At 42.8% G+C, this 27,923-nt stretch overlaps 1 protein-coding gene and 1 long non-coding RNA gene across 2 annotated transcripts; both read left to right on the top strand.

Annotated features, from left to right (window-relative positions):
• The first annotated feature begins 12,631 nt into the window (after window positions 1-12,631).
• On the top strand, window positions 12,632-15,604 carry LOC308280494. Its single transcript, XR_013961746.1, has 3 exons — window positions 12,632-12,710; window positions 14,900-15,167; window positions 15,399-15,604. It is a non-coding gene; the product is annotated as an uncharacterized lncRNA (long non-coding RNA).
• A 21-nt stretch (window positions 15,605-15,625) lies between these two features.
• LOC308279932 (protein NLRC3-like) lies at window positions 15,626-26,713 on the top strand (the record flags this gene model as incomplete). The annotated part of the gene is made up of 5 exons (XM_080720153.1): window positions 15,626-15,659; window positions 16,194-17,937; window positions 18,790-18,939; window positions 19,106-19,152; window positions 26,154-26,713. The coding sequence occupies 5 exons, from the start codon at window positions 15,626-15,628 to the stop codon at window positions 26,711-26,713; spliced, it is 2,535 nt and encodes an 844-aa protein (XP_080576279.1).
• Between the last annotated feature and the right edge of the window lie 1,210 nt (window positions 26,714-27,923).

The raw sequence follows: 27,923 nt of genomic DNA, 5'->3' as shown, positions 1-27,923 counted from the left end.
ACTGTGGCTCATAATGGTTAATCAACAGTCAAACTAATCTCTCTGTTGACTGAATGTTGCATTCCGCATTGATATCAGTGGGAGTGTGTGCATGCGTGTGTGTGTGTGTGTGTGTGTGTGTGTGTGTGTGTGTGTGTGTGTGTGTGTGTGTGTGTGTGTGTGTGTGTGTGTGGTCAATCAAGGTTACATGCAGACAGTGCAGAGATATATTATACAACGATTAATAGTCTTTATAAGGGGGGTGGTGTTCTATTTGATATCCTTCTCCTATCACAGCAGCTCACCAATCTTGCCGCTGTGTTTGCACATTGTTGTACTTTCACCCAGAAAGTTATGGGAGTTTTTTTATTTTATCATATTGGTCATGTTTTCAAACTCTCCAGACACACGCACATCATGCACACAAATAAAATAAAATATTCTACAAAGAGATTGCTCACCCTCTCCCTCCCACCGCCCCAGGTCCTCAAATGGGACACAGACAGATATATCTCTGTATATGGGCATAAAAGGGACACAGACAGATATATGGGCATAAAAGGGACACAGACTGAGATCTCCATGACAGATATCTCTGTATATGGGCATAAAAGGGACACAGACTGATACAGAGAATGGGCATATGGGCAGATACAGAGGAGAGACAGCCGCTGATACGAACGACCTACGGCCTGGTCGCGACCTAGGCCACGACCTGGAGGTCGTAGGTCCCGGTTCTGGAGGTCGTAGTTCGCGGTACATACTTGTGAGGTCGTGGCCGGTCTAGTTTCGCGACCCCCGGCCGTTGTTGCGTTACCTCGGTCGTCCCCGGCCGTTGTTGCGCGGCCGGGGATCCGCGGTCAACGCGGGGATGTCCGCGGTCGTATTTAAAAGTTCGTGGGTCGTGAATCCTTGACGGCCAGCGGTGTTTCACGACCCCAGAAGCTCGTGGTCGTATTTAAAAGGTCGTAGTTCATTATTCCTGACGGCTGGCTGTGTTTTAAGACCTCAGTTCGTAAATAAGAGGTCCTAGTTCGTGGCCGGCTTTGTTTCACGACTGCAGGTCGTCTATAAAGACCTCAGGTCGTAAATAAGAGGTCGGAGTTCGTGGCTGGCTTTGTTTCACGACCTCAAGTCGTCTATAAAGACCTCAGGTCGTATATTTAATTAAATAAATAAATATACAATTCCCAGTGTAATATAGGCCTAATGTATCGAATTTTCTTGATAAAACCACTAGAGCAGGGGTCTTCAACGTTTTCAGGCCAATAAAGAGGTTAAATGTGTGTGTGTGTGTGTGTGTGTGTGTGTGTGTGTGTGTGTGTGTGTGTGTGTGTGTGTGTGTGTGTGTGTGTGTGTGTGTGTGTGTGTGTGTTTGCGTGCGTGCTTGCGTGCGTGCGTGCGTGCGTGTTTCGGGACCTATATTTAATGAAATAAATAAATATACAATTCCCAGTGTAATATAATGTATCGAATTTTCTTGATAAAACCACTAGAGCAGGGGTCTTCAACGTTTTCAGGCCAAGGACCCCTTAGCTGAGAGAGAGAGATGAAGCAGGGACCCCCACAACCTTTCCGTAGATTCCATGTAGTTCCATCGTTTGATAGCACTATCCTCAGTATATTTTGGATTCCTGTCAATTTCAGATATTAAACCACTTAAACCGTCAATACTTAATAAACTTGACATTTCACTCTGTACTTAGTCTGCTCTTCTCCCCCTCTATACACCAGACCTCCTTGCCGAAAATAGCCTAAAATATAATCTCAGAATATGGTCTCCAGGGTTCAAGTGGTTAATATAAAAAAAAACACACAAAGATTTGGAGGACGGCAGCTCTCCGTGGTCCTGGAATGCAGGCCTGTTTTACAGTGGGAGCTGTCCCTGGTGCTGACAAAGTAAGAACACATAGTCTCCCCAAATCTCCGCCACCATCACCATTAAATACTTATTGATTAAACAAAATAATTTTAATAGCCTATCGATATTCTTAGTTGTGAGCTTGTACGTCTGCTATTTTCAAACCTTTAGTACTTTTACTTGTGACACTTTAAGGTACAATTTGATACCAATTCTTAATAATTTTACTCAAGTACTTTTTAAATTCTGGAGATGAACTTGTAGGTGCAGCTACAGTGCAGTATTGATTACTTATGTGAAGTAAAAGTATCATTAATGCCGTGCTGGGGGGGGGGGGGGGGGGGCAACTTTGGGTTTGGGCGGCGTAAATTATTTCCTGGGCGGAGTCATGACATTACACCGTGATCCTAAATGCATTAATGGCGTGAATGACCTTGGAAGGAAGGGCACGACGTGAATCCTGTCTGCCATGATGTCCGACACGTCAGATACAGATCCAGATATGGATTTACAAGTAGCACAAGAAGAACCAGAGATCGACGCTCACTCTCAGGATGGATCAGACCGAGACACGGAACCGGGAGATGCAGTTATGCACGAAAAAGAGGACTCCTTCCCGGAGCGTTCAGCTTCAGCCTCTGGGCCCGCAAGGCCTCGCGCCGAAGAATCACCACCCACAGAGCGGCCTAGCAGCAGAGGTCGCGTGGCACAACCTCGCGGTAGAGCCGCCACACGACCGGCCACCACGGAACACAGTAAGACGCGCTAGCACATAAAAAAAAAAAAAAGTTGTTCTCAAATACTTCTTGGCCTTTAAACGTGTACTTTTACTTCAATACATTAGTTTTAAAAGCGGGTTTCGTTGCTCACATGAATTATAACCAGTTAAGACAAACGGCTCCGTTCGGAAAGCCCACACTCAACCGCCTACACAGCGTCAATTGCTTTTTATGTTTGAGCATACAGACACGTTTATTTATCCAGAAACTGAGGTCTTTATAGACGACCTGCAGTCGTGAAACAAAGCCGGCCACGAACTAGGACCTCTTATTTACGAACTGAGGTCTTAAAACACAGCCAGCCGTCAGGAATAATGAACTACGACCTTTTAAATACGACCACGAGCTTCTGGGGTCGTGAAACACCGCTGGCCGTCAAGGATTCACGACCCACGAACTTTTAAATACGACCGCGGACATCCCCGCGTTGACCGCGGATCCCCGGCCGCGCAACAACGGCCGGGGACGACCGAGGTAACGCAACAACGGCCGGGGGTCGCGAAACTAGACCGGCCACGACCTCACAAGTATGTACCGCGAACTACGACCTCCAGAACCGGGACCTACGACTTCCAGGTCGTGGCCTAGGTCGCGACCAGGCCGTAGGTCGTTCGTATCAGCGGCTCTTGCTGATACAGAGATCTCCATATATGGGCATATGGGCATAAAATGGACGCAGATATATGGGCATAAAAGGGACAGAGACTGAGATCTCCATATATGGGCATATGGGCAGATACAGAGATCTCCATATATGGGCATATGGGCATAAAAGATGGACACAGATAGAGTATATGGGCATAAAAGGGACACAGACAGATACAGAGATCTCCATATAATGGGGTTTGCATCCGTATATGGGCATAAAAGGGACACAGACAGATATATAGGCATAAAAGGGACACAGACTGAGATCTCCATGACAGATATCTCCGTATATGGGCATAAAAGGGACACAGACTGATACAGAGAATGGGCATATGGGCAGATACAGAGATCTCCATATATGGGCATATGGGCATAAAATGGACGCAGATATATGGGCATAAAAGGGACACAGACTGAGATCTCCATATATGGGCATATGGGCAGATACAGAGATCTCCATATATGGGCATATGGGCATAAAAGATGGACACAGATAGAGTATATGGGCATAAAAGGGACACAGACAGATACAGAGATCTCCATATAATGGGATTTGCATTAAAGGGTGGGGCATTCATTCCCTATTTACATCGTTCCCGAGTTGGCCAGGTCGCAAACTCCATATATGGGCATAAATGGGCACAGGCAAACAGATGGTCAAACCAGGTCCTACAGAGATCTCCATATATGGGCAGAAAATGGACGTAGACAGACATATCTCTCCATATATGGGCATAAATGGACACACGCAAACAGATGGTCAAAATGGATCCTATGACAACAGGTATAATGGGGTTTGCATTAAAGGGCGGGGCATTCATTCCCTATTTACATTGTTCCCGAGTTGGCCAGGTCGCCGACTAGACGCTCGGCCGCCCGAAGGGCGGCCGAGCTTCTAGTCTATCTATAAATGCGAGAAGTCTCTGCGTGTCTGTCTGTCTGCGTGTATGTAATCCGCGTATCTCGAGAACCGTTCGTCCCACCGGCTTCAGATTCGGCACGCGCGTTCTCCGCCGCGGCGCGGAGTGCAGTGCCCGGCCTCGACCCGACCCGACGCGCGTTTTTTCCGAAACGGCGCGAAACGTTCGGAATCTCCTTATGCGGAGCTGATTGTTGACATCAGGCTGTTCCGGAGGAAATCGGCGCAAGCGCTGACTCATTGTGACATCATTTCATAAATGGCTCTGACATCGCGTACGCAACATGAGTCAACACAAAATGCCATGGTTATGTATCTCCATATATGGGCATATGGGCAGATCTCCATATGGGCTACATATATGGGCATATGGGCACTGCTGACTCATATGGGCATAAAGGGGACACAGATATATGGGCATAAATGGACGTATCGGCACAAGGGCTGACTCATACAGAGATCTCCATATGTGGGCATATGGGCAGATCTCCATATGGGCTACATATATGGGCATATGGGCAGGGCATATGGGCAATCTGACATCACTTCTGCTGACTCACGGCGCAAAACGTTCGGAATCTCCTTATGCGGAGCTGATTGTTGACATCAGGCTGTTCCGGAGGAACCCATAAATGGGCATAAAATGGACGCAAATGGCATATATGGGCATAAAATTTACGCAGAATCACAAAGATCTCCATATACGGGCATAAAGGGACACAGACAGACAGATTCAGAGATCTCCATATATGGGCGTGAAATAGACGCAAATAGACAGATATCTCCATATATGGGCATATATGGGCATAAAATGGATCCAGAACTATATCTGCAGTGATCTCCATATATGGACATAAAATGGACGCTGACAGACAGACAGATAACAGATATCTCCATATATGGGCATAAATGGACACAGGCAAACAGATGGTCAAAACGGGTCCTATGACAACAGGTATAATGGGGTTTGCATTAAAGGGCGGGGCCTTCATTCCCTATTTACATCGTTCCCGAGTTGGCCAGGTCGCCGACTAGACGCTGGGCCGCCCGAAGGGCGGCCCAGCTTCTAGTTTTGGAAATGAAGAGAAAGCCTGGTGAGGCGAGGTTACAACCACACAGTGGTCTATAAAACCTCACCTCCAACACTAACCAATCCAACCACGGTACAGGTGGGTGGTAGGCCTGTACAGCAGGACAGATGGGTAGGGTGGTACAGTAGACCTGTACATAGTCAGGATAGATGGTAGGGTGGTACAGTAGACCTGTACATAGTCAGGATAGATGGTAGGGTGGTACAGTAGATCTGTACATAGTCAGGATAGATGGTAGGGTGGTACAGTAGACCTGTACATAGTCAGGATAGATGGTAGGGTGGTACAGTAGACCTGTACATAGTCAGGATAGATGGTAGGGTGGTACAGTAGACCTTTACATAGTCAGGATAGATGGTAGGGTGGTACAGTAGACCTGTACATAGTCAGGATAGATGGTAGGGTGGTACAGTAGACCTGTACATAGTCAGGATAGATGGTAGGGTGGTACAGTAGACCTGTACATAGTCAGGATAGATGGTAGGGTGGTACAGTAGACCTGTACATAGTCAGGATAGATGGTAGGGTGGTACAGTAGACCTGTACATAGTCAGGATAGATGGTAGGGTGGTACAGTAGACCTGTACATAGTCAGGATAGATGGTAGGGTGGTACAGTAGACCTGTACATAGTCAGGATAGATGGTAGGGTGGTACAGTAGACCTGTACATAGTCAGGATAGATGGTGGTACAGTAGACCTGTACATAGTCAGGATAGATGGTAGGGTGGTACAGTAGACCTGTACATAGTCAGGATAGATGGTAGGGTGGTACAGTAGACCTGTACATAGTCAGGATAGATGGTAGGGTGGTACAGTAGACCTGTACATAGTCAGGATAGATGGTAGGGTGGTACAGTAGACCTGTACATAGTCAGGATAGATGGTAGGGTGGTACAGTAGACCTGTACATAGTCAGGATAGATGGGTGGTACAGTAGACCTGTACATAGTCAGGATAGATGGTAGGGTGGTACAGTAGACCTGTACATAGTCAGGATAGATGGTAGGGTGGTACAGTAGACCTGTACATAGTCAGGATAGATGGTAGGGTGGTACAGTAGACCTGTACATAGTCAGGATAGATGGTAGGGTGGTACAGTAGACCTGTACATAGTCAGGATAGATGGTAGGGTGGTACAGTAGACCTGTACATAGTCAGGATAGATGGTAGGGTGGTACAGTAGACCTGTACATAGTCAGGATAGATGGTAGGGTGGTACAGTAGACCTGTACATAGTCAGGATAGATGGTAGGGTGGTACAGTAGACCTGTACATAGTCAGGATAGATGGTAGGGTGGTACAGTAGACCTGTACATAGTCAGGATAGATGGTAGGGTGGTACAGTACATCTGTACATAGTCAGGATAGATGGTAGGGTGGTACAGTAGACCTGTAGATAGTCAGGATAGATGGTAGGGTGGTACAGTAGACCTGTACATAGTCAGGATAGATGGTAGGGTGGTACAGTAGACCTGTACATAGTCAGGATAGATGGTTGGGTGGTACAGTAGACCTGTACATAGTCAGGATAGATGGTAGGGTGGTACAGTAGACCTGTACATAGTCAGGATAGATGGTAGGGTGGTACAGTAGACCTGTACATAGTCAGGATAGATGGTAGGGTGGTACAGTAGACCTGTACATAGTCAGGATAGATGGTAGGGTGGTACAGTAGACCTGTACATAGTCAGGATAGATGGTAGGGTGGTACAGTAGATCTGTACATAGTCAGGATAGATGGTAGGGTGGTACAGTAGATCTGTACATAGTCAGGATAGATGGTAGGGTGGTACAGTAGACCTGTACATAGTCAGGATAGATGGTAGGGTGGTACAGTAGACCTGTACATAGTCAGGATAGATGGTAGGGTGGTACAGTAGACCTGTACATAGTCAGGATAGATGGTAAGGTGGTACAGTAGACCTGTACATAGTCAGGATAGATGGTAGGGTGGTACAGTAGACCTGTACATAGTCAGGATAGATGGTAGGGTGGTACAGTAGACCTGTACATAGTCAGGATAGATGGTAGGGTGGTACAGTAGATCTGTACATAGTCAGGATAGATGGTAGGGTGGTACAGTAGACCTGTACATAATCAGGATAGATGGGTAGGGTGGTACAGTAGACCTGTACATAGTCAGGATAGATGGTAGGGTGGTACAGTAGACCTGTACATAGTCAGGATAGATGGTAGGGTGGTACAGTAGACCTGTACATAGTCAGGATAGATGGTAGGGTGGCCACCAGCAGTCCAGTAAAAGGCAAAGCAAGGAGACCCAAATCCATATTTCGCTGCAGGGGGGGAAATACGAGCTATGAGCTTGTAGATCGTCTGTTTCTGGCTATAGTGTAAAAACTGTAATTAAAGTGGTTTGCTCTACTAACTCCTTTATTTAGGGAACCAAAGACAGTTTAGTTTGTGAATGATTGTATTTTATAATATTCTTCTTTACTTAAATTTTTTGTAAGTAAAACAAAGAGGGGGTCAACAAAGTATAAGAGGGTTTAAGCCAAAAGGATAAAGTCTGACTCTTGAACACAATAATGTTGAACATAACATAATGTATTTCCTCTAACAGGCTGTAAACATGAGTCTTTCTGCAGTTCACTGTGGATCATAATAGTTAATCAACAGTCAAACTAATCTCTCATTGTGCTGACTAAAGGTCGCATATATACTGCCTTGATATCAGTGTGTATCAGTGTGTGAAGTAGTGCCAAATCGGGTCAAGCTATAGGTACATGAAGTTGAGGTTGTGAAAATTGTGCCGGATTTTAGATTTTTGTGTGTTAACAATCGTGAAAAACTGTAAACATAGCCAGACACTATGCCTAACCACGAACCTAACCGTAACCCTAACCTCACAGAAATGATATGCCTAAACCTAACCACAAAACCTGGGTGAAACAACTGGGGAAGAGAGTGGGAAAACACACGGGCAAAGGCAGAGTGGCATTAGGGGTAAAACAGGGTCAAATGGAAAGGGGCAACTAGGGCACACAGGGCAGGGGCAGAGGCCAGGATTGTGACAACTGGAACACATGCAGGATAGGAGCAATTGAACTTTTAATGTAAGATGAAGACCTACTATAAGTGTAGAGACAGAAACACGGCAGACAGGATCTTCAGGTAAACAGTCTCTAAACCAGGGGTTCCCAAACTTTTTTGTCTCAGGGCACCCCATAAATATTGTTTTAATCTGAGGCACCCCTACATTATAATTTTCACTCCCAGCACCTTATATTTATAGCATATCGTCGTTGTCGGGTGGAAACCTTGTATGTCCAAAACCGTTCGTTTTGTATTTATCATCTATAAAATGTGAAAACAGCAGTGAAAACAGCAGTTCAACAAGCAGTGTGCTTGTAGATCGGCTGTTTTCACTAGTTTTGTGCGACAGTCTTGTATGATGAAGCAGGGCTTTGCTTTACCAAAATACGTACACATTTGAAACTTGGAGATACGAGGTTTCTGCCCGACAGTGACGATATTTTAGTGATTATGTTGCGAGGAAAGCGTTGAGATAATAGCCATTTTGCTTAGAACTGAGATACTAAATATTTTTTTTAAGTGTCCAGATAAATTCCAAATATTATCAAATGATCTCGCGGCACCCCTGGACTGCCGTCGCGGCACCCCAGGGTGCCCCGTCACCCACTTTGAAAACTCCTGCTCTAAACCGACATTTACACACGAAACCACATGAACCCCAGCGTCCCTATTCTGGGGGTGAACGTTCATCGAAATAAGGGGATATTTACTCACGACCCATACAAATTGGTTCCCAACCCGGGGTTTGGGAAATATTTAATGGTGCATTTACTGTATATCGTCTGTATATCCATTCCAGGGCACTTTACAATGATCGTGCATTACATTCACACATTCATACACCGATGGCGGAGGAAACCATGCAAGGCACCAACCTGCACATCATGAGCAACTAGGGCTTCAGTGTCTTGCTCAAGGACTCTTCTACTAACTTTCAGAATTAGAAATATTAAGGAGCTTGACTTCAATAGAAGATGGAATAAAAGGAAAATGATTTGTTTTGGCTGTTTGATTAAAGGGAATGATTGCTGAGACCTATAGCACCGACACCATATTGGAGGCTCGGCTAGGTTTTGCAAATAATAATAATAATAATAATAAAACTTTATTTATATAGCACCTTTTAAAACAATGTTACAAAGTGCTTAACAACATAAAAAATAACATCATACAGTGAATCATCATCAATTAACAATAGGATAAAAAATAAAAACAACAATCAGTGAGAATAGATGCAGTTAGGAGGTTAAAAAGGCCTTTCTATAAAAATGAGTTTTTAGTTTAGATTTAAAAATGGTTACAGAACCAGCAAATCTAAGATCCACAGGGAGGCTGTTCCAGAGTGTGGGGGCCCTGACAGCAAAGGCCCTGTCACCTTTGGTCACTCTGTTTGATGTAGGAACCACCAAAAGTGCCAAATCAGAGGACCTCAGTTGCCGGGCAGGCACGTAGGGTTCCAACAGGTCTCTTAAGTATTGTGGTGCTAGGCCATTAAGAGCTTTAAAAGTCAACAATAAAATCTTAAAATCAATTCTAAAAGTTACCGGCAGCCAGTGCAATGTGGCCAGGACCGGGGTAATGTGCTCTGATCTCCTAGTGCCTGTAATGAGTCTGGCGGCGGCGTTCTGCACCAGTTGCAGGCGGTGTATGGATCCTTTCTTGATATTGGCGTAGAGGGCATTACAGTAGTCTAGGCGAGATGATATCAGTGCATTAACGACTAAGTGGAGGTTGGGGGTGGAAAGTATTGTTCTAATTCTGTAGATGTTCCGTATATGGAAAAAACAGGTACGCACCACACTTTTTACCTGGGCCTCGAGACAGAGGTCGGAGTCAAGGAGTACACCCAGATTCTTTGCCACAGGTGTGACATTTTCTGACATAGTGTCAAGACTGTTTAGTAGTTGGGATCTGGTGGTAAGTGGGCCGAACAGGAGGATCTCTGATTTGTTTGTGTTAAGTTGAAGGAAATTTGCAGACATCCAGTTTTCTAGTTCAGACAGGCAGGCTTTGAGAGAGGATAGACAATTGGGGTTTGAGGTGTTGAGTGGCATGTACAGTTGGGTATCATCTGCATAGCAGTGGAAGTGGATGTTATGTTTACGGATTATGTGACCTAATGGGAGCATGTATATAGAAAACAGTAGGGGACCGAGAATTGAGCCTTGTGGGACACCGTGAGTGAGGGGGACAGAGGAGGATGTGGCAGTACCAATTTCAACAGAGACAGTTCTATCAGTTAGATAGGATCGCATGAGTTGGAGTGCAGTGCCATTTAGACCCACCCAAGATTCTAGTCGTCTCAATAAAGTGGCGTGGTCGACCGTATCGAACGCAGCACTCAGGTCCAGGAGGACCAGTATTGCGGCGTCTCCATTATCGAGGGTCATTAGCAGGTCACTAGTGACCTTAACCAAGGCTGTCTCGGTACTGTGGAGTGCTCTAAAACCAGATTGAAACTTTTCTAAAATGTTGTGGTCTGATAGGTGTGAGAGGAGCTGAGAGGAAATGACTTTTTCTAAAATTTTGGACATAAAAGAAAGTTTGGAGATGGGCCTATAGTTGGAGAGGAGAAGAGGGTCAAGACTGGGTTTCTTTAAAAAGGGGTGAATTAGGGCGTGTTTAAAAGAGAGTGGGACAGAGCCAGAGATAATGGAATTGTTAATTATGGTGAGGATGGATGGGCCGACTGTTAGAATTACCTCTTTTAAGAAGGAGGTTGGGATTTTGTCCAGATTGCACGAAGATGATTTCATATGGGATATGGTAGAGTTGAGTTCTGACAGGGTTATGGGGTTAAACTGGTGTAGCGGACCTGGCATAGTGGGTGAATTTGAGGTGTCAGCAGTAGTGGATGGGATCTGGAGGCGTATATTAAGCACTTTATTAATGAAGAATGATAGAAGTTCTTCACATTTGTCAGGTGATGGTTCTAGTTGAAGGGTGGAGGGGGGCTTAGTGACAGCATTAATTACAGAAAAGAGGGTCCTGGGATTATTGCTACTTTTTGCGATGATGTCAGAGTAATATTTGGATTTGGCCTTACAGACAGCTTGCTGGTAGGTTTTCATGAGGTGTTTTAGATTGATGAGTGAATCGGGATGTCTGGTGGTCTTCCATTTGCGTTCAATGATTCAGTTTTAGTCGAAGAAGGTGGTCTGATCCTGAGATTGCGCACTGTTTGGGGCAACTAACAGTGCACAACATAGAGGACCCCCCCACCTGCACATTTCTGTGTTTTTTGTATTTCTGTTTTTCACTTGTAGTATAAGTATTTGTTTAAAAAAAAAAGAAAAGAAAATGAAAATAATTGCAAAAATGGACACAAAATGTGAAATAAGAAATGTAAAAAATTGAAATCATTGCAATAAAAAGTAAAAAAAAAACAAAAAAAAGGACACTTCTACTCTATATTCTCTGGGGGATCTCCCGGGATCAAACTGTGCTTTAAGGGGTTAAATTATGAACGTTGAACATTTCCTTCAACAGGTTGTAAACACGTGAGAGTCTTTCTGCAGTTTGCTCTGTGGATCATAATAGTTAATAATCTACAGCCAAACTCATTCTCTGCGTCATTGTGTTGACTAAAGGTAACTCTGCCTTGATAACATTCTGATGATGTTAAGACTTTGATACTGATAAAGAAGCTTACTGTAAGTCATATAAGGATATAAATCAACATCTGACAATCTGCAGCATAACTCCAATGATGAAACGTGGCATAGAGAACATGAGGGAATCACACATTATCAAATTACCTTAATTACCTTACCTTAATGTGTACAAAGACTTGCTATCTGTGCAGTGCTTGCTCCGCCTTCATATTAACTATTTGTTGTTAGATTGTTCCTGATTATTATGCAAACATCACGATACAGTAGAGCAAGCACTAGTCTGCACAGATACTGTAGCAAGTATTTGTACAGAGTAACACTGCAACCTAACTACCATGAATATTGTGGACGTACCCTTCTATTTAATCCTTTTAGGGATGTTGATGTTGACATCTGCCCATTTGGCAATTTGGTAAAAAAGAAATTGAACAGAACTCATATTTTGGGACCATCGCTCCATTGTTTACAATGGTTTGTAATGCACATCTATTACTGTTGCAGTGTTTGCTGTACATGTTGAACACATGTTATGTTTTATACAACAAAACAAATTAAAGCATATAAAGACGACTGTCTCAACAATAAGTCTTAACCTGACACCATAAACACATTTATGACTTCTGTCTCTGCCTGACACTTAGGTAATGTTTAACCCACATTGACGTCACAGCGTTGGTTTGACTTTGAGGATGCTGGTGACACCACCCTCAGATGAATCCAGACACCCTGGTGAACACTGCCTTTCAACTTCTCCTCTGTCAAGGTAAATTGTCTCAACTTAATCTGGATGTCAATCGACCGTCCTATACTATAGCCGTTAATATAGCAAAGTATGAAATACTGGAACTGCTAAGATATAATGGCTATAACATATTGTATAGCAGATGAACATAGATGGAATGCAAATGAATTTCATTCCATCAAAACGAGGCTCCAGTCTTGCATGGTGTTGGTGGAGTTATGGGTCTCAGTAGTGTAGATTGTTGTCTGCAAGGGAAGCTTTGCTTCGAATGACTGCAGGACTTAACATACATGGCCAACTGGCGGACCGTTATTTATACTTTACTTGTATGTTTCCAATTTCCAATACTTTTACTTTGACTCCACTACAACTTGGATCAAAATATTGTACTTTTACTCCACTACTTTTAATAGAAAACTTTAGTGACTTAATTGTTACTAAGTAGATTTTGATTATTATTACAAAACATACATTAACAACTCCATTCAGCCAGACCTTGTAGATCTGCTATTTTCGAGAAAAAAAAGAAAAAAAAAAGTATACATTTGACAACTTGAAATGTGACATTCTGAATAATGACGAGTACTTTTAAATACATTGGTATTTTAAGAACACTTTAAATATTTTTACTTTTACTCAAGTGAATTTTGAATTCCATACTTTTACTTATACAAGAGTATTTCTACATACAGTAACAGTGTTGATACTTTTAGTTAAGCAAAACAATGGAATACTTTTAACACCACTGATTATAACTTATACCCATCATCATAACTTATACCCATCATCATAACTTATACCCAAGCGGCTACGCTATCAGTTTTCATGTGAAGTTCAAGGACATAGTTATAGCGAACCTGTCATTAAAAAAATATCTAATATCTTAATTTCAATTAAATGAAGTTGACGTCTTTTTAAGGGTAACTGTTGTATAATTGGATATTACCAGTGGTGCTTTGGGATTTTTTTTTTTTTTTTAATTGAAGAATATACAATTTACAAAATATTCAGGTATTCAAACAGCACAGGTAATAGACAATAAAAACATGACATACAGGAAAGAAAAAAGACAAAAAACAACAGTACAACCATATTATCTGATAACATACTTTGGGATTTTCTTTTCAGGGCGGATGGTCATTTATTGACGTCACATGCACGCGCGTGCACGTGCCTCTAGAGGCTATTTAGATAGAAAGGATGTCAGCAGATCTAATGGTGGGAAAACAACAGTTTTCTAGTCTTAATTACATTTGCATTGTTACTTAAGATTTTATGTTCTACTTTCTTTTAATTCATTTAGAAAATACATCGCTGCAGTAGGCTAGAGAAACAAAGTTTGCCTTGAACGAATCTCAAACACTAAATACCACAGTAATGGAGCCATGTATGAGGACACACACATCGACACATGCACATGCAGTCACAGCTGGAAACCTAGGTGTTAAAGTAGGCTAAATATCCATATGAATGGAGGGGGCTTGAGGACACTCACACATTCACCACTAGAAACCTGTTATGCAAAGTAGTAGTACAGCTTGTAGTTATCGCGGATTCACAGGGTGGGGGGGTTGTCGCGGCTCTCGCGGGGGGTATGCACGCGTTTACACGCTCGTGCACCGTTCGGTGCCGTCCGTGCGTCCGTGTGGGAATTTATTGTCCACACGGCGTCCGGTCCGACGCCTGTATATTGTTTAAACATGACAGAGTAGAGGCGATATCGTTGCTTCCACTTTAGAGCCTTTTTATCACCGCCAGGCGGAAGTCGTGGCCGAGACTATCTTTTGCCCCCTGTCCGTCCATTCGTCATTCTTTCCATCCATGTGAATGGCTATAATCTCCGGCACCGCTGGCCCAATAAACGTAAAATATGCACACACTCCATGGATGACACAACAGAACCTCTGACTATTTTTTTTCAGATGGGCCTATGGGATAGTTACAGATGTTGATATTTGAGTAACAGATATGACCACACAAGTTACGAATTGCACAATACAAATATGAGTCTGTTCTAATTCCATACTATTGGTTCTCCAGTTAAAAAACAAACAAACAAACAAAAACAATCAAGACTAAGGTCTGCTTCATATGCATGTTGCACACTAGTTAACCTGTTCAGAGGAACTTCAAAGGTTACAGCTTACATTTTAAATAGGTTGCAAAAAGTTAAAAGATTGTAGCTAAAATGTTAACATCCTCTGCACCAGGAACCAACAATGGATACACTTAAGGACCGCATCTACACAACTCTGAAGGAGCTGGGAGATGAGGACTTCAAGACTTTCAAGTGGTATCTGCTACAAGGTGACAATCGTGAAGGTCTCCAGCCAATTCCAAAATGCGAGCTGGAGAAGGCTGAAAGAACAACCACCACTGATCTAATAACACAGGCTTATCCAAGCAATGAAATTCAAATCGTTGTGAACGCGCTGAAGAAGATCAACAAGATGGATCTACTTGAGAGGTTTGAAAAAGGTAGCTGAAGAGAGGGCATATACAGTGCATCTACAATTGATCATGCTGGTGCAATTTGTATTTTACAGTATGCACTTTCTAATGCCTTATTCTGCATAATATACATAGCAACCCATACATAGTGAACCTCTACACACCCCACCTCTGTCAGATACTGAAGGAACATTTTAATAGATACATTTGAAAATCTCGTCAGTTCCATTAATAAAGGAGACAAACTTTGTTTTCAAGGTGGGACCATGGAGCTACGTAAGGAGCCTATCATTAAAACTCTGAGTTGTCTGGGAGAAGATGAGTTCAAGACTTTCAAATGTTACCTGCAAGAGCCCAACCTTGTAGGTCTCCAGCCCATCCCACAGTCAGACCTGGAGAACGCTGATAGATTAGACACCACTGATCTCATCGCGCAGACCTACGCCGGAAATGAAACTCGGATCATAGAGAACATTCTTCACAAGATGAACAAGATGCATCTACTGAACATACCCAAAGGTATACCTACATACAAATAGTGGTCTTTATATGTTAGTCAACAGGGTACGCATGCAGTGCTTAGAAGCACTGCACTGCCAGGGCTTGTAAGTAAAACAAGCGCTCCCCTTACCTTGTTCTGCTGTGTACCAAATAACCCACACATGCCAAAACGTCCCACCACCTGCGATGTTTGATATTATATGTAAAATATATTAGCCAATTATTGACAGTGTATTGTAGCCAAGTATTGTCAGTTCAGTACAACATTTACTTGGGAGGAAATTGTGTGAGCCAATAGAGAGACACACAATGCACGGTGCACATAGAGTATAAGCATTTTATCACAGGAATAAGCCAATCAGAATCAAGGATCGGTTTTAGAACTGTTGTTTAAATATGGTCTATAATTAATCTGATCTCAAACGCAAAATAATTCTGTGCACTGATATTAGTCTGGCCATGCCAGGCTACTCTAATTTAGGACCACATTTTACCATAACATGCACTTACTGATATTGTCTGTTTATTTTTTTTTATTTTTTTGTCATTTAGAAACTCAAAAACTCAAGACTAAACTTAAGGAGGACTTGTGTTTTGAAGAGTGGACAAAAACCGGTCAAACTCCAAACAAACCTCTAAATCAGATCTTCACAGAGGTCTACATCACAAAGGAAGAGATTGGAGAGGTCAGTGAGGTCAGTCAGATTGAAACTGCATTTAGGAAACCATTCAGACCAGAAGAACCAATCAAATACAAAGACATCTTTAAGCCTTTATCTGGAGAAGATCAGAAGAAGAGAATCAGAACAGTGATGACAAAGGGAGTGGCTGGCACTGGTAAAACAGTCTCAACTCAGAAGTTCACTCAAGACTGGGCAGAAGGTAAAACCAACCAAGATATCGACTACGTGTTTCCATTCACTTTCAGAAAGTTGAATTTGGTGAAGGACGAGAAATTCAGTTTGATGGAACTGCTTCGACACTTTTTTGGTGTAGTCAACACAGCAAGAATATGCAACAAAGACACCCAAACTGTGATCATCCTTGATGGCCTGGATGAATGTAGGATTCCTCTACACTTCCAGAATCCCGACTGGAGTCATGTGACAAACCGGACATCATTGGACATCCTTCTGACAAACCTCATCAAAGGAAACCTGCTTCCCTCTGCCTGCATCTGGATAACCACGCGACCTGCAGCTGCCAATCTGATCCCTTCTGTTGACAGGGTGACAGAGCTCCGAGGGTTCACAGACCCACAAAAAGAAGAATACTTCAAAAATAGATGTATTGATGATGAGGACCAGGCCAAAACAATCTGGTCACATATCAACAAATCCCAAAGCCTCCACATCATGTGTTACCTTCCAGTCTTCTGTTGGATCGCTGCTACAGTTCTAGGGGAGATCTTGAGAAAGACTTGTGAGCTGCCAAAGACCCTGACTGCGATGTACCTCCACTTCATAGTGGTTCAGTTCAAACATCAGAATGTCAAGAAGGATGGAAATCAGAGAAATGCTACCTTGAACAAAGTGAATATTCAGGCTATTCTGTCTCTGGGAAAACTGGCTTTTGAACAGCTGAAGAAAGGCCACCTCTGCTTCTATGAATCAGACCTGGAAGAGTGTGGCATGAATATCAAAGATGCATCAGAGTACTCAGGGTTGTTCACAACGATGTTCAAAGAGGAGAGTGGGTTGCACGAAGTCAAGTTGTTCAGCTTTGTTCATCTGAGTGTTCAGGAGTTTCTGGCTGCCCTTTATGTCTTTCTCTCGTTCAACAATGATGGTCTCAACCTAATGTCACAACCAACCTCCTGGTTGTCCTGGCTTTTTGGATCTCAGAAAAACCTTTACCAGAGTGCTGTAGATGAGGCCTTGGGGAGTCCAAATGGACACTTGGACTTGTTCCTACGTTTCCTGCTGGGCCTCTCAGTGGAAACCAATCTTTTAAAGATTTTGTTGAATCAGCCAGTAAATAGTTCACAGACCAACGATGAAACAGTCAACTACATCAAGAAGAAGCTCGGGGAGAACATCTCTCAAGAGAAAAAAATCGGTCTGCTTCACTGTCTGAATGAGCTCAATGACCATTCTCTAGAGGAAGAGGTCCAACAGTACGTGACCTCGGGAAGTCTGTCCACAGACAAACTATCTCCTGCTCAGTGGTCAGCTTTGGCCTTCATATTGCTGTCATCAGGAAGGGAGCTGGACGTGTTTGACCTGAAGAAATTCTCTGCTTCAGAAGAAGCTCTTCTGCAGCTTCTGCCAGTGGTCAAAGCCTCCAAAAGAGTTCTGTAGGTGAACTAAGAACTGTGTGTGTGTGTATATATGCACGCGCGTGCACACACACACACACACACACACACACACACACACACACACACACACACACACACACACACACACACACACACACACACACACACAAACAATATATATGTATATATCGTCATCATTCTTTTACAGGAAAGAAAATAGAAACATCTAATTTTAACAATATTTTCTCCTTAGGCTGAGTGGCTGCAACCTCTCCGAGAGATGCTGTGAGGGGTTATCGTCAGTTCTCACCAACTCTAGTCTTATAGAATTGGATTTGTCTAATAACGATTTGCAGGATTCAGGAATAATGAAGCTCTGTGTTGGGTTGGGGAGTCCAAACTGTACCCTGGAGATCCTCAGGTCAGTGTTCCTTGACCTTTTATATAAATGACATATCCATGATTCCCTTAAAAGGCTTATTTTAATTACTCCCTGCAAACGCAAACATACTGCATGACATAAGCAAGAACTTGTGAATAAATATGAAATCTCTATTTCATTCACCTGTGTGATTCCCATAGCTGCCTCCTTGTTCCTCCAAACAGACCAAACAGTTTTGAACTTAAACCGTACTCTTAAATATGTACCTGAAAACATTATAGGTAAAAAATAAGCGATGTAGTGACATGAATATGTTTCACATAGAGCCCCCCCCCCCCCCCCTTCTCCCTCGGACTGCACAATATGTATGTTATGTTTGAATGTGAAGTATCCCTTTAATCCCATTTTGTGTGTGTGTGTGTGTGTGTGTGTGTGTGTGTGTGTGTGTGTGTGTGTGTGTGTGTGTGTGTGTGTGTGTGTGTGTGTGTGTGTGTGTGTGTGTGTAGGTTGTCAGGCTGCATGGTCACAGAGAAAGGCTGTTCTTACCTGCTCTCAGCTCTGAGATCCAACCGCCATCTGAAAGTGCTGGACTTGACCTACAATCACCCAGGAGACCAAGAGACGCTGCGCTCTGCTGGACAACTGCAGACTCTCAGGTATGAAGAGACAGTCAGTGCAAATCTGCCTTGTAGTTTAAGAGTAGTGAAATCATTCTATGATAATATAGTATTTTATTTTGTGATCAATAACATAATTTTCTGTCATTGTTTCTATTATCAAAAAGAATATACAGGCCTGACTTTATTTCTCTTTCACTCCCAGTGTGGACCATGGTGGAAAGAAGATGCTGAAACCGGGTTTGAAGAAGTGTAAGTGCTAATTCTGTTTCATTCATTAAGTAGCACACACCCAGCTACAGTATGTAGATCAGTGGTTCCCAAACCTTTTAATTCAAGAGCCGATAGAGAAACTAGATGTTTGGCCGGGACACAAACTAGTGAAAAAGCAGATCTACAAGCTCACAACGTGGTGCTTTGCGACTCGGCTATTTTCTCGAATTCTTAAACATGAATTCTTTAAGAGGCAGCTTCATTCCGCGCTGTGAGCTTGTAGATCGGATATTTTCACTAAACATTTGTTTTGGAATTTATTTCATTTTTCTTTTATTTCTTATTGAAATCACTGTTTTTTTTAGCTTTTTGGGAAATGGTTTTAGAAAATGTTTTGAAATAATAATTAAAAACATAATGAAGGAAACAAAAAATATAGGGAAATTTGTCCTTGAACCACAAACGGGTCCCTTCCCACTGATTGGGAAACAGTGATGTGGATGAACAGTTCTTCATAGCCTACAGAAGCATGTGACATAAAAAATTGTGGAAATAGCAGATCTACAACGTGTCCCACCGCATACATGCATGTGTGACATAGTGTGTGTTTGTGTGTACGTACATTACGTACGCATGTGCGTGCGTGCCTGTGTTTATTCACTCATTTACATATACTGTGACTTAAGATGCTACTAACCATGAGTTTAAAACATAGAGCAACATAATGGGTTTATTGCAAAACACCAGCTTAGTGTGAAACCTATAGTGATGTCCTCATAGGATACTATAAATATATCAAAGCTTTCAGCACTTCCTCTCTGAATGCATTAGACATTTTTAAGTGCCATACGGAGTGTCCTCTCCCCAGTAGCAATATCTTCACCACCATGAGGTAAACCTGGTGGTGTGGGTGGGCCCATGACGACTAGTCCCCCATCATGGCTGCAGGAGGCTGCCGGGTCCTCAGTCTTTTAAGGCCCAACTTTTACACACTGCCAGATCATTGCTTTTCTGTCACGGTGTAGCTTAGCCTTTGGCTATAGGCAAACCCACAAGGCCGTGGGGCGATTTACCCATAGTTGGACCAGGCTTGTGTGTGTGCGCGCGTGTGTGTGCATTGTAATCTGTGTGTCGATGGCCAAAGCGCAGAACCCTCCTATGCTTGTTAATGATACCCATCACATACAGTAATACATCATTTCTGGACTAGTATGTGTACTGATCTCATAATGCAAATGCAGATAGGAGGTTTCCCTCCATTTATCTGCAGATAGGAGCTTTTTCACTTCACTAGTAAGGGTGGAATCTCCACCCAATTTCACCCCTCCCAATCAATCGCACTGAATCTACCGAATTAAATGTCTAAATGTCTTTGAGTTTGTATTATCAATAGTTTTCAAAATGAAAAGTGTCTTCCACTGTGGAAGTTGGGATAAATTAGGATTTAACCCAGGCAGGGTTTACCACAATGTTTCATGGCCACATGTTTTTGCTTCATTTCCAGCATTGAACCAAATACTGTTGCACATCGAAGGCACGTTTTTTTTTGTGGATTTGCATTAACCTCTGTTCACACCAAGAAAATACACACGCCGTAAAAGCGCATAGGAACGCAATTCTGTAAGCCTCCAGTCCGCGAGGCTGTTGTTGATTGACAGTCACTCTGTCCCTGTCATTTCACACAGACACTCCTACACGCAGAGCAGCACTGCTTTCATTGGCTTGAAGAGCTCACACACACACAAGATTTGAATAATGTTGGTCGAGAAGAGCTTTAGTTATTTTTTTTGGGTCTGATGCGTGCGCTCAGCCATATCACGCTAAACGGGCTGCGCGTTATTCTCCATTGGAAATGAATGGGTCAACACACAACACACACGCAACATGTGCCCAGTGTGAATAGGCCTTTACGGCCGGGCTACACGTCAGTGCGTTAGTGGGGCGTGTTTTGGAAAGATCCAATGTATATCAATTCAGCCGGCTACACCAGGCTCACAGATAAAGCGAACCACGGATACGCATTCCCTAAAAATAGGATCGGTTCTATTTTGTAGGTGCGCGTATGTGTTTTGTAAACAGACTCCCATGGTCTCCTGCACACAGCCCCTCCTTGGTGTAGCCAGTGATGGCCGGGCTACACCAGAAAACACGCACGGAGTCGCACGCACACGTTTGCTGTCTGTGCGTGTGTGAAAAGCCCCTAGCTACACCAAGGAGGGAGTATATGTGCAGGAGACCAGAGAGTCTGTGTACAAAACGCATACTCGTGCGTAAAAAATAGAACCGATCCCATTTTTAGGGAATGCGTATCCGTGTTTCGCGCTATCCGTGAGCCTGGTGTAGGCGGCTGAATTGATATATATTGGATCTTTCCTAAATGCGCATACGTGCGCACGCCCTGCGTACATGTATACTCACAAGCGTAAAAATGCTTGGTGTAGCCCGGCCGTAAGTCTTCACACCAGCCCAAACATTTTCCAACAATACGCTACAGGATTAGTTTTAAGCATGTGTGAATGTGTGTGTGAATGCACCCTTAAATACTTTTTTTTTTTAAATAGTGAAAATAGCAGATCTACAAGCTCGCGTCACACCTTAACAGGGGCGTCACAAGGGGCGGAAAAGTGGGACTGAGTTACTAGGGACCCAGGTGGAGGGGCCTTAATTATTTTATACTTTAACTATTGAGAAATAGCAGATATACTGTACAAGGTCACAGCCGCGCTGCGAGCTTGTAGATACTAGATCTGCTATTTTTGAAAAGTCATGAAAATGTGTGAAAATCTTATATTTTTTAAGCAAACATTTATAACTCAAATTTTGCTTCTGGGGAGTCCCTGGAACGAAATATTTTTAGATGGGGGTCCGTGGCCAAATACACATGAAAACTTTGAGCACTTCTGAGGGGACTGAGTTACTATAGGGCCCAAGTTGGAGGGGCCTTCATTATTTTATACTTTAGCTATTGAAAAATAGCAGATATACAAGCTCACAGCGCGGCACCAAGTGCCGCGCTGCAAGCTTGTAGATCTGCTATTTTTGAGAAGTTGTTAAAATGTTTGCAAATCTTTGAAAATACAGTATGTATTTTGTCTATTTAAGCGAACATTTGTAACTCAAATTTTACTTCTGGGGGGTCCCTGGAACTAAATATTTTGAGATGGGGGTCCGTGGCCAAATAAATATCATTTTGGGGTTCCTTTGAGTGAAAAGGTTTGAGCACCACTGACATAGAAACATAGGTTTAAAAAAAAAAACTTAGAAGGATTTGAAATATTCAATGACTTAAAAGTAGATCTACAGGCTTGCAGCGCGGCACTCGGTGCCACGCTGTGAACTTGTAGATCTGCTATTTTTGAGAAGTTGTTAAAATGTTTGCAAATCTTTGAATATACAGTATGTATTTTGCCTATTTAAGCGACCAAGTTTGAGGTGCCTTAATTATTTTATACTTTAGCTATTGAAAAATAGCAGATCTAAAGCTCACAGCGCGGCACAGAGTACCGCGCTGCGACCTTGTAGATCTGTTATTTTTATACTTTAGCTATTGAAAAATAGCAGATCTACAAGCTCACAGCGCGGCACAGAGTACCGCGCTGCGACCTTGTAGATCTGTTATTTTTGGGAAGTTGTGAAAATGTGTGCAAATTAACATTTTTAAGCGAACATTTGTAACTAAAATTTTGCTTCTGGGGGGTCCCTGGAACTAAATATTTTGAGATGGGGGTCCGTGACCAAATAAGTAACATTTTGGGGGTCCTTCATGTGAAAAGGTTTGAGCACCACTGACAGAAACATTGTTTAAAAAAAACCTTAGAAGGATTTGAAATATTCAAAGACTTGCTCCCAAAAGCATTTTTTTAAAATAGTGACAATAGCAGATCTCCAAGCTCACAGCACGTCACACCTTAATGCATTGTGAGCGTATTAATCTACAGTAATATAAAATATCTAAATATTGTTGTTGTCTGCGGAAACCTTGTATCTCCTTTTTTCATCTGTTTTTCCATAAATGAAAAAAAAAAATAGTATCTACACAAAATCATTGAAAAATTGTGTGTGTGTGTGTGTGTGTGTGTGTGTGTGTGTGTGTGTGTGTGTGTGTGTGTGCGCGTGCGCGCGCACATTTGTGCTGGGGCGTCACAAGGGGGGGGGGGGAGTGGGACTGAGTTACTAGGGCCCATGTTAAGGGGCATTCATTATTTTATACTTTAGCTATTAAAAAATAGCAGATCTACAAGCTCACAATGCGGCACAGAGTACCTCGCTGCGAGCTTGTAGATCTGTTATTTTTGGGAAGTTGTGAAAATGTGTGCAAATTAACATTTTTAAGCGAACATTTGTAACTAAAATTTTGCTTCTGGGGGGTCCCTGGAACTAAATATTTTGAGATGGGGGTCCGTGACCAAATAAGTAACATTTTGGGGGTCCTTCATGTGAAAAGGTTTGAGCACCACTGACAGAAACATTGTTTAAAAAAAACCTTAGAAGGATTTGAAATATTCAAAGACTTGCTCCCAAAAGCATTTTTTTAAAATAGTGACAATAGCAGATCTCCAAGCTCACAGCACGTCACACCTTAATGCATTGTGAGCGTATTAATCTACAGTAATATAAAATATCTAAATATTGTTGTTGTCTGCGGAAACCTTGTATCTCCTTTTTTCATCTGTTTTTCCATAAATGAAAAAAAAAATAGTATCTACACAAAATCATTGAAAAATTGTGTGTGTGTGTGTGTGTGTGTGTGTGTGTGTGTGTGTAGGTGTGTGTGTGTGTGTGTGTGTGTGTGTGTGCGCGTGCGCGCGCACATTTGTGCTGGGGCGTCACAAGGAGGGGGGGGGGGGGGAGTGGGACTGAGTTACTAGGGCCCATGTTAAGGGGCATTCATTATTTTATACTTTAGCTATTAAAAAATAGCAGATCTACAAGCTCACAATGCGGCACAGAGTACCTCGCTGCGAGCTTGTAGATCTGTTATTTTTGGAAAGTTGTGAAAATGTGTGCAAATTAATTTTTTTAAGCGAACATTTGTAACTCAAATTTTGCTTCTGGGGGGTCCCTGGAACTAAATATTTTGAGATGGGGGTCCGTGGCCAAATAAATAACATTTTGGGGGTCCTTTGAGTGAAAAGGTTTGAGCACCACTGACATAGAAACATAGGTTTAAAAAAAAAACCTTAGAAGGATTTGAAATATTCTAGGACTTGCTCAAATTGTTTTTGATTAAAAAAGAAAATAGCAGATCTACAAGCTCGCAGCGCGGAACTTGGTGCCATGCTGTGAGCTTGTAGATCTGCTATTGTTCAATAGTTTATTTTATTTTATTTTATTTTTTTAACAAATGTTACAGGAAATCACAGATCTATAAACGTAATGTGCTTTCCTTCGCCCAAAAGCATTTTTTAAATAGTGAAAATAGCAGATCTACAAGCTCACAACACGTCACACCTCATGAATGAAATACAAGTATCTTACACAAAATCATTGAAAATTGTGTGTGTGTGTGTGTGTGTGTGTGTGTGTGTGTGTGTGTGTGTGTGTGTGTGTGTGTGTGTGTGTGTGTGTGTGTGTGCGCGTGTGCGTGTGTGTGTGTGTGCAGGGGCGTCACAAGGGCGGGCCTTCATTATTTTATACTTTAGCTATTGAAAAATAGCAGATCTACAAGCTCACAGCGCGGCACCGAGTACCGCGCTGCGAGCTTGTAGATCTGTTATTTTTGGAAAGTTGTGAAAATGTGTGCAAATAAAAAATTTTAAGCAAACATTTGTAACTCAAATTTTGCTTCTGGGGCGTCCCTGGAACTAAATATTTTGAGATGGGGGTCCGTGGCCAAATAAATAACATTTTGGGGGTCCTTCATGTGAAAAGGTTTGAGCACCACTGACAGATACATTCAAAAAAAAAAAAAAAAAAAAAAAGCCTTAGAAGGATTTGAAATATTCAAAGACTTGCTCAAATTTTTTTGATTAAAAAAGAAAATAGCAGATCTACAAGCTCGCAGAGCGGAACCTGGTGCCGTGCTGTGAGCTTGTAGATCTGCTATTTTTCAAAAGTTTATTTTATTTTTTATTTTTTTTAACAAATGTTACAGGAAATCACAGATCTACAAACGCAGTGTGCTTCCCTGCCCCCAAAAGCATTTTTTTTAAATAGTGAAAATAGCAGATCTACAAGCTCGCAACGCGTCACACCTTAAGGCATTGTGAGCTTATAAATCTACAGTAATATAAAATATCTAAATAGTGTTGCTGTCTGCAGAAACCTCATATCTCCTTTTTTCATCTGTTTTTTTCCATAAATGAAATACAAGTATCTTGCACGAATTGGAAATAGACGATCTACAAGCTCACAACCTGTGTGTGTGTGTGTGTGTGTGTGTGTGTGTGTGTGTGTGTGTGTGTGTGTGTGTGTGTGTGTGTGTGTGTGTGTGTGTGTGTGGACTGAGTTACTAGGGCCCAAGTTGGAGGGGCCTTCATTATTTTATACTTTAGCTATTGAAAAATAGCAGATCTACAAGCTTGCAGCGCGGCACTCGTTGCCGTGTTGTGAGCTGGTAAATCTGCTATTTTTCAATTTGTTAAAGCACAAAATAATGCGTATGAATGAAGAACATTCATGGGGGGCCCGCAGTGAATCCTTGTACCCAGGGCCCAGAATTTGGTGCGACACCCCTGTGTGTGCGTGCGTGTGTGCGTGCATGTGTGTGTGTTTTACAAGATTTTCTTTTTTTCCCACAAATGTTCTTGGAAATAACAAATCTACAAGCGCACTATGAGTCTGTGTGTGTGCTTTCCCGTCCCAGAAAGTAGTGAAAATGGCTGATCTACAAGCTCACAACGCCTCGCATCGTGAGGCGTTGTGAGCTTGTAGATCGGCTATTTTCACTATTTTAAACAGTTTAAAAATAATAATAATAAAATGGACATACAAGGTTTCCACGTGACAACAACCCCTTATAATACATCATATTATATTTGTATATTATTATGAAGTTAGATTGTAATCTGGTGTTGTGTTGTGTGTTGTTGTCTCATCAGATGTGTGTGAACTCACACTGGATCCAAACACAGCACACGACCGCCTCGCTCTGTCTGACAACAACAGGAAGGCGACAAATGTGAGGCAGGTCCAGGGACGTCCAAACCATCAGGACAGATTTACCTACTGGGACCAGGTTCTGTGTAGAGAGAGTCTGACTGGACGCAGTTACTGGGAGGTAGAGTGGAGTGGAGTGGTTTCTATAGCAGTGACACACAGAGGGATCAACAGGAAAGGAAAGGGTGCTGACTGTGCGTTAGGATCCAATGCATTGTCATGGAGTCTGGACTGTTATGATGATGACAACAGTTACTATGTCCTTCACAATGGGAAGCAGACTGAACTCTCTGTCCGTCCCTCTGACTCTGTCCTCCGTCTCCGTCGCTCCTACAGAGTAGCAGTGTATGTAGACTGTCCCGCTGGCACTCTGTCCTTCTACAGAGTGTCCTCTGACACACTGAAACACATGCATACCTTTCAGTGCTCGTTCACTGGACCTCTCTGTGCTGGGTTCTGGTGCAGGAGCTATGGTTCCTCATTGTCTCTGTGTCAGATCTAGAGGTTCAGTAACTTCAGTAAGATCATGTGACCTGGAGGCTCTGCTGCACACACACACGCACACACTTACGCACACACGCACATACGCAAGCACGCACGCACGCACGCACGCACGCACACACACACACACACACACACACACGTGCTGCTGTACTACACAGTGTGACACGTTTTGAGTTTGTAGATCGGCTACTTTCCAGCTTATGGTTTAAAGTTCCCCAAAAGGTTAAAATTGCTTTCATTGTTTTGTGTGTGTACATGTTGTGTGTATGTTTGTTCACTGTGTGTTTGTGTGTGTGTGTGTGTGTTAGTGTCTATGTGTGTGCGCGTGTGTTTTTGTGTGTACATCTTGTGTTGTATGTATGGGGGGGTATCAGTGTTTGTGCGTGTACATGTTGTGTTGAGTGTGTGAATGTTTGTTTACTCTGTGTCTCCTCTCCTCTCCTCTCCTCTCCTCTCCTCTCCTCTCCTCTCCTCTCCTCTCCTCTCCTCTCCTCGTTTACTATGTGTCTCCTCTCCTCTCCTCTCCTCTCCTCTCCTCTCCTCTCCTCTCCTCTCCTCTCCTCTCCTCTCCCCTCCTCTCCTCTCCTCTCCTCATTGTATAATATGCGTTAAACAATTTAAAAATAATTAAGGATTGAAACCATTTCAGAATAGCAGATCTACAAGCTCACAACGCGGCGCATTGTTAATGAGTGTACTGATGACATCACAGTGTACTGATGACATCACAGTGATGACATGGTGTGTGTGAAAGTAGCCTCGCTTCCCAGGCTTTGATTGGCATTAGGCGTGTGCGTCACAACATGGAGTGTGGTGTGTATTGATGACATCACATGGTGTGATGGTGTGTATTGATGAGGTCACATGGTGTGTATTGATGAGGTCACATGGTGTGTATTGATGACATCACAGTGAGGTCAGAGTGACACTTCTTCCATCAGAAGAGCGTCTATCTTCAGTCAGAGACTCTTCTCCAGCATTTACTGTAAACCATGCAGCAGTCATATCTGCCATGTGTTTGCTCAGATGGAATGTAAATAACCTACGATTTTATCCATTTATGGTCCTTTATCAAAGCCATGTCTTTGGTCACATGTAATCAGGGGCGTCACAAGGGGGGGGGGGGGGGGGGGGGGGGAGTGGGACTGAGTTACCAGGGCCCAAGGTGAAGGGGCCTTAATTATTTTATACTTTAGCTATTGATAGCA

The sequence above is a fragment of the Nannobrachium achirus genome (assembly GCF_963921795.1).
Source record: "Nannobrachium achirus genome assembly, chromosome: 24".
Taxonomy (NCBI): Eukaryota; Metazoa; Chordata; class Actinopteri; order Myctophiformes; family Myctophidae; genus Nannobrachium; species Nannobrachium achirus.
This window is presented reverse-complemented; position numbering and strand designations above follow the sequence as displayed.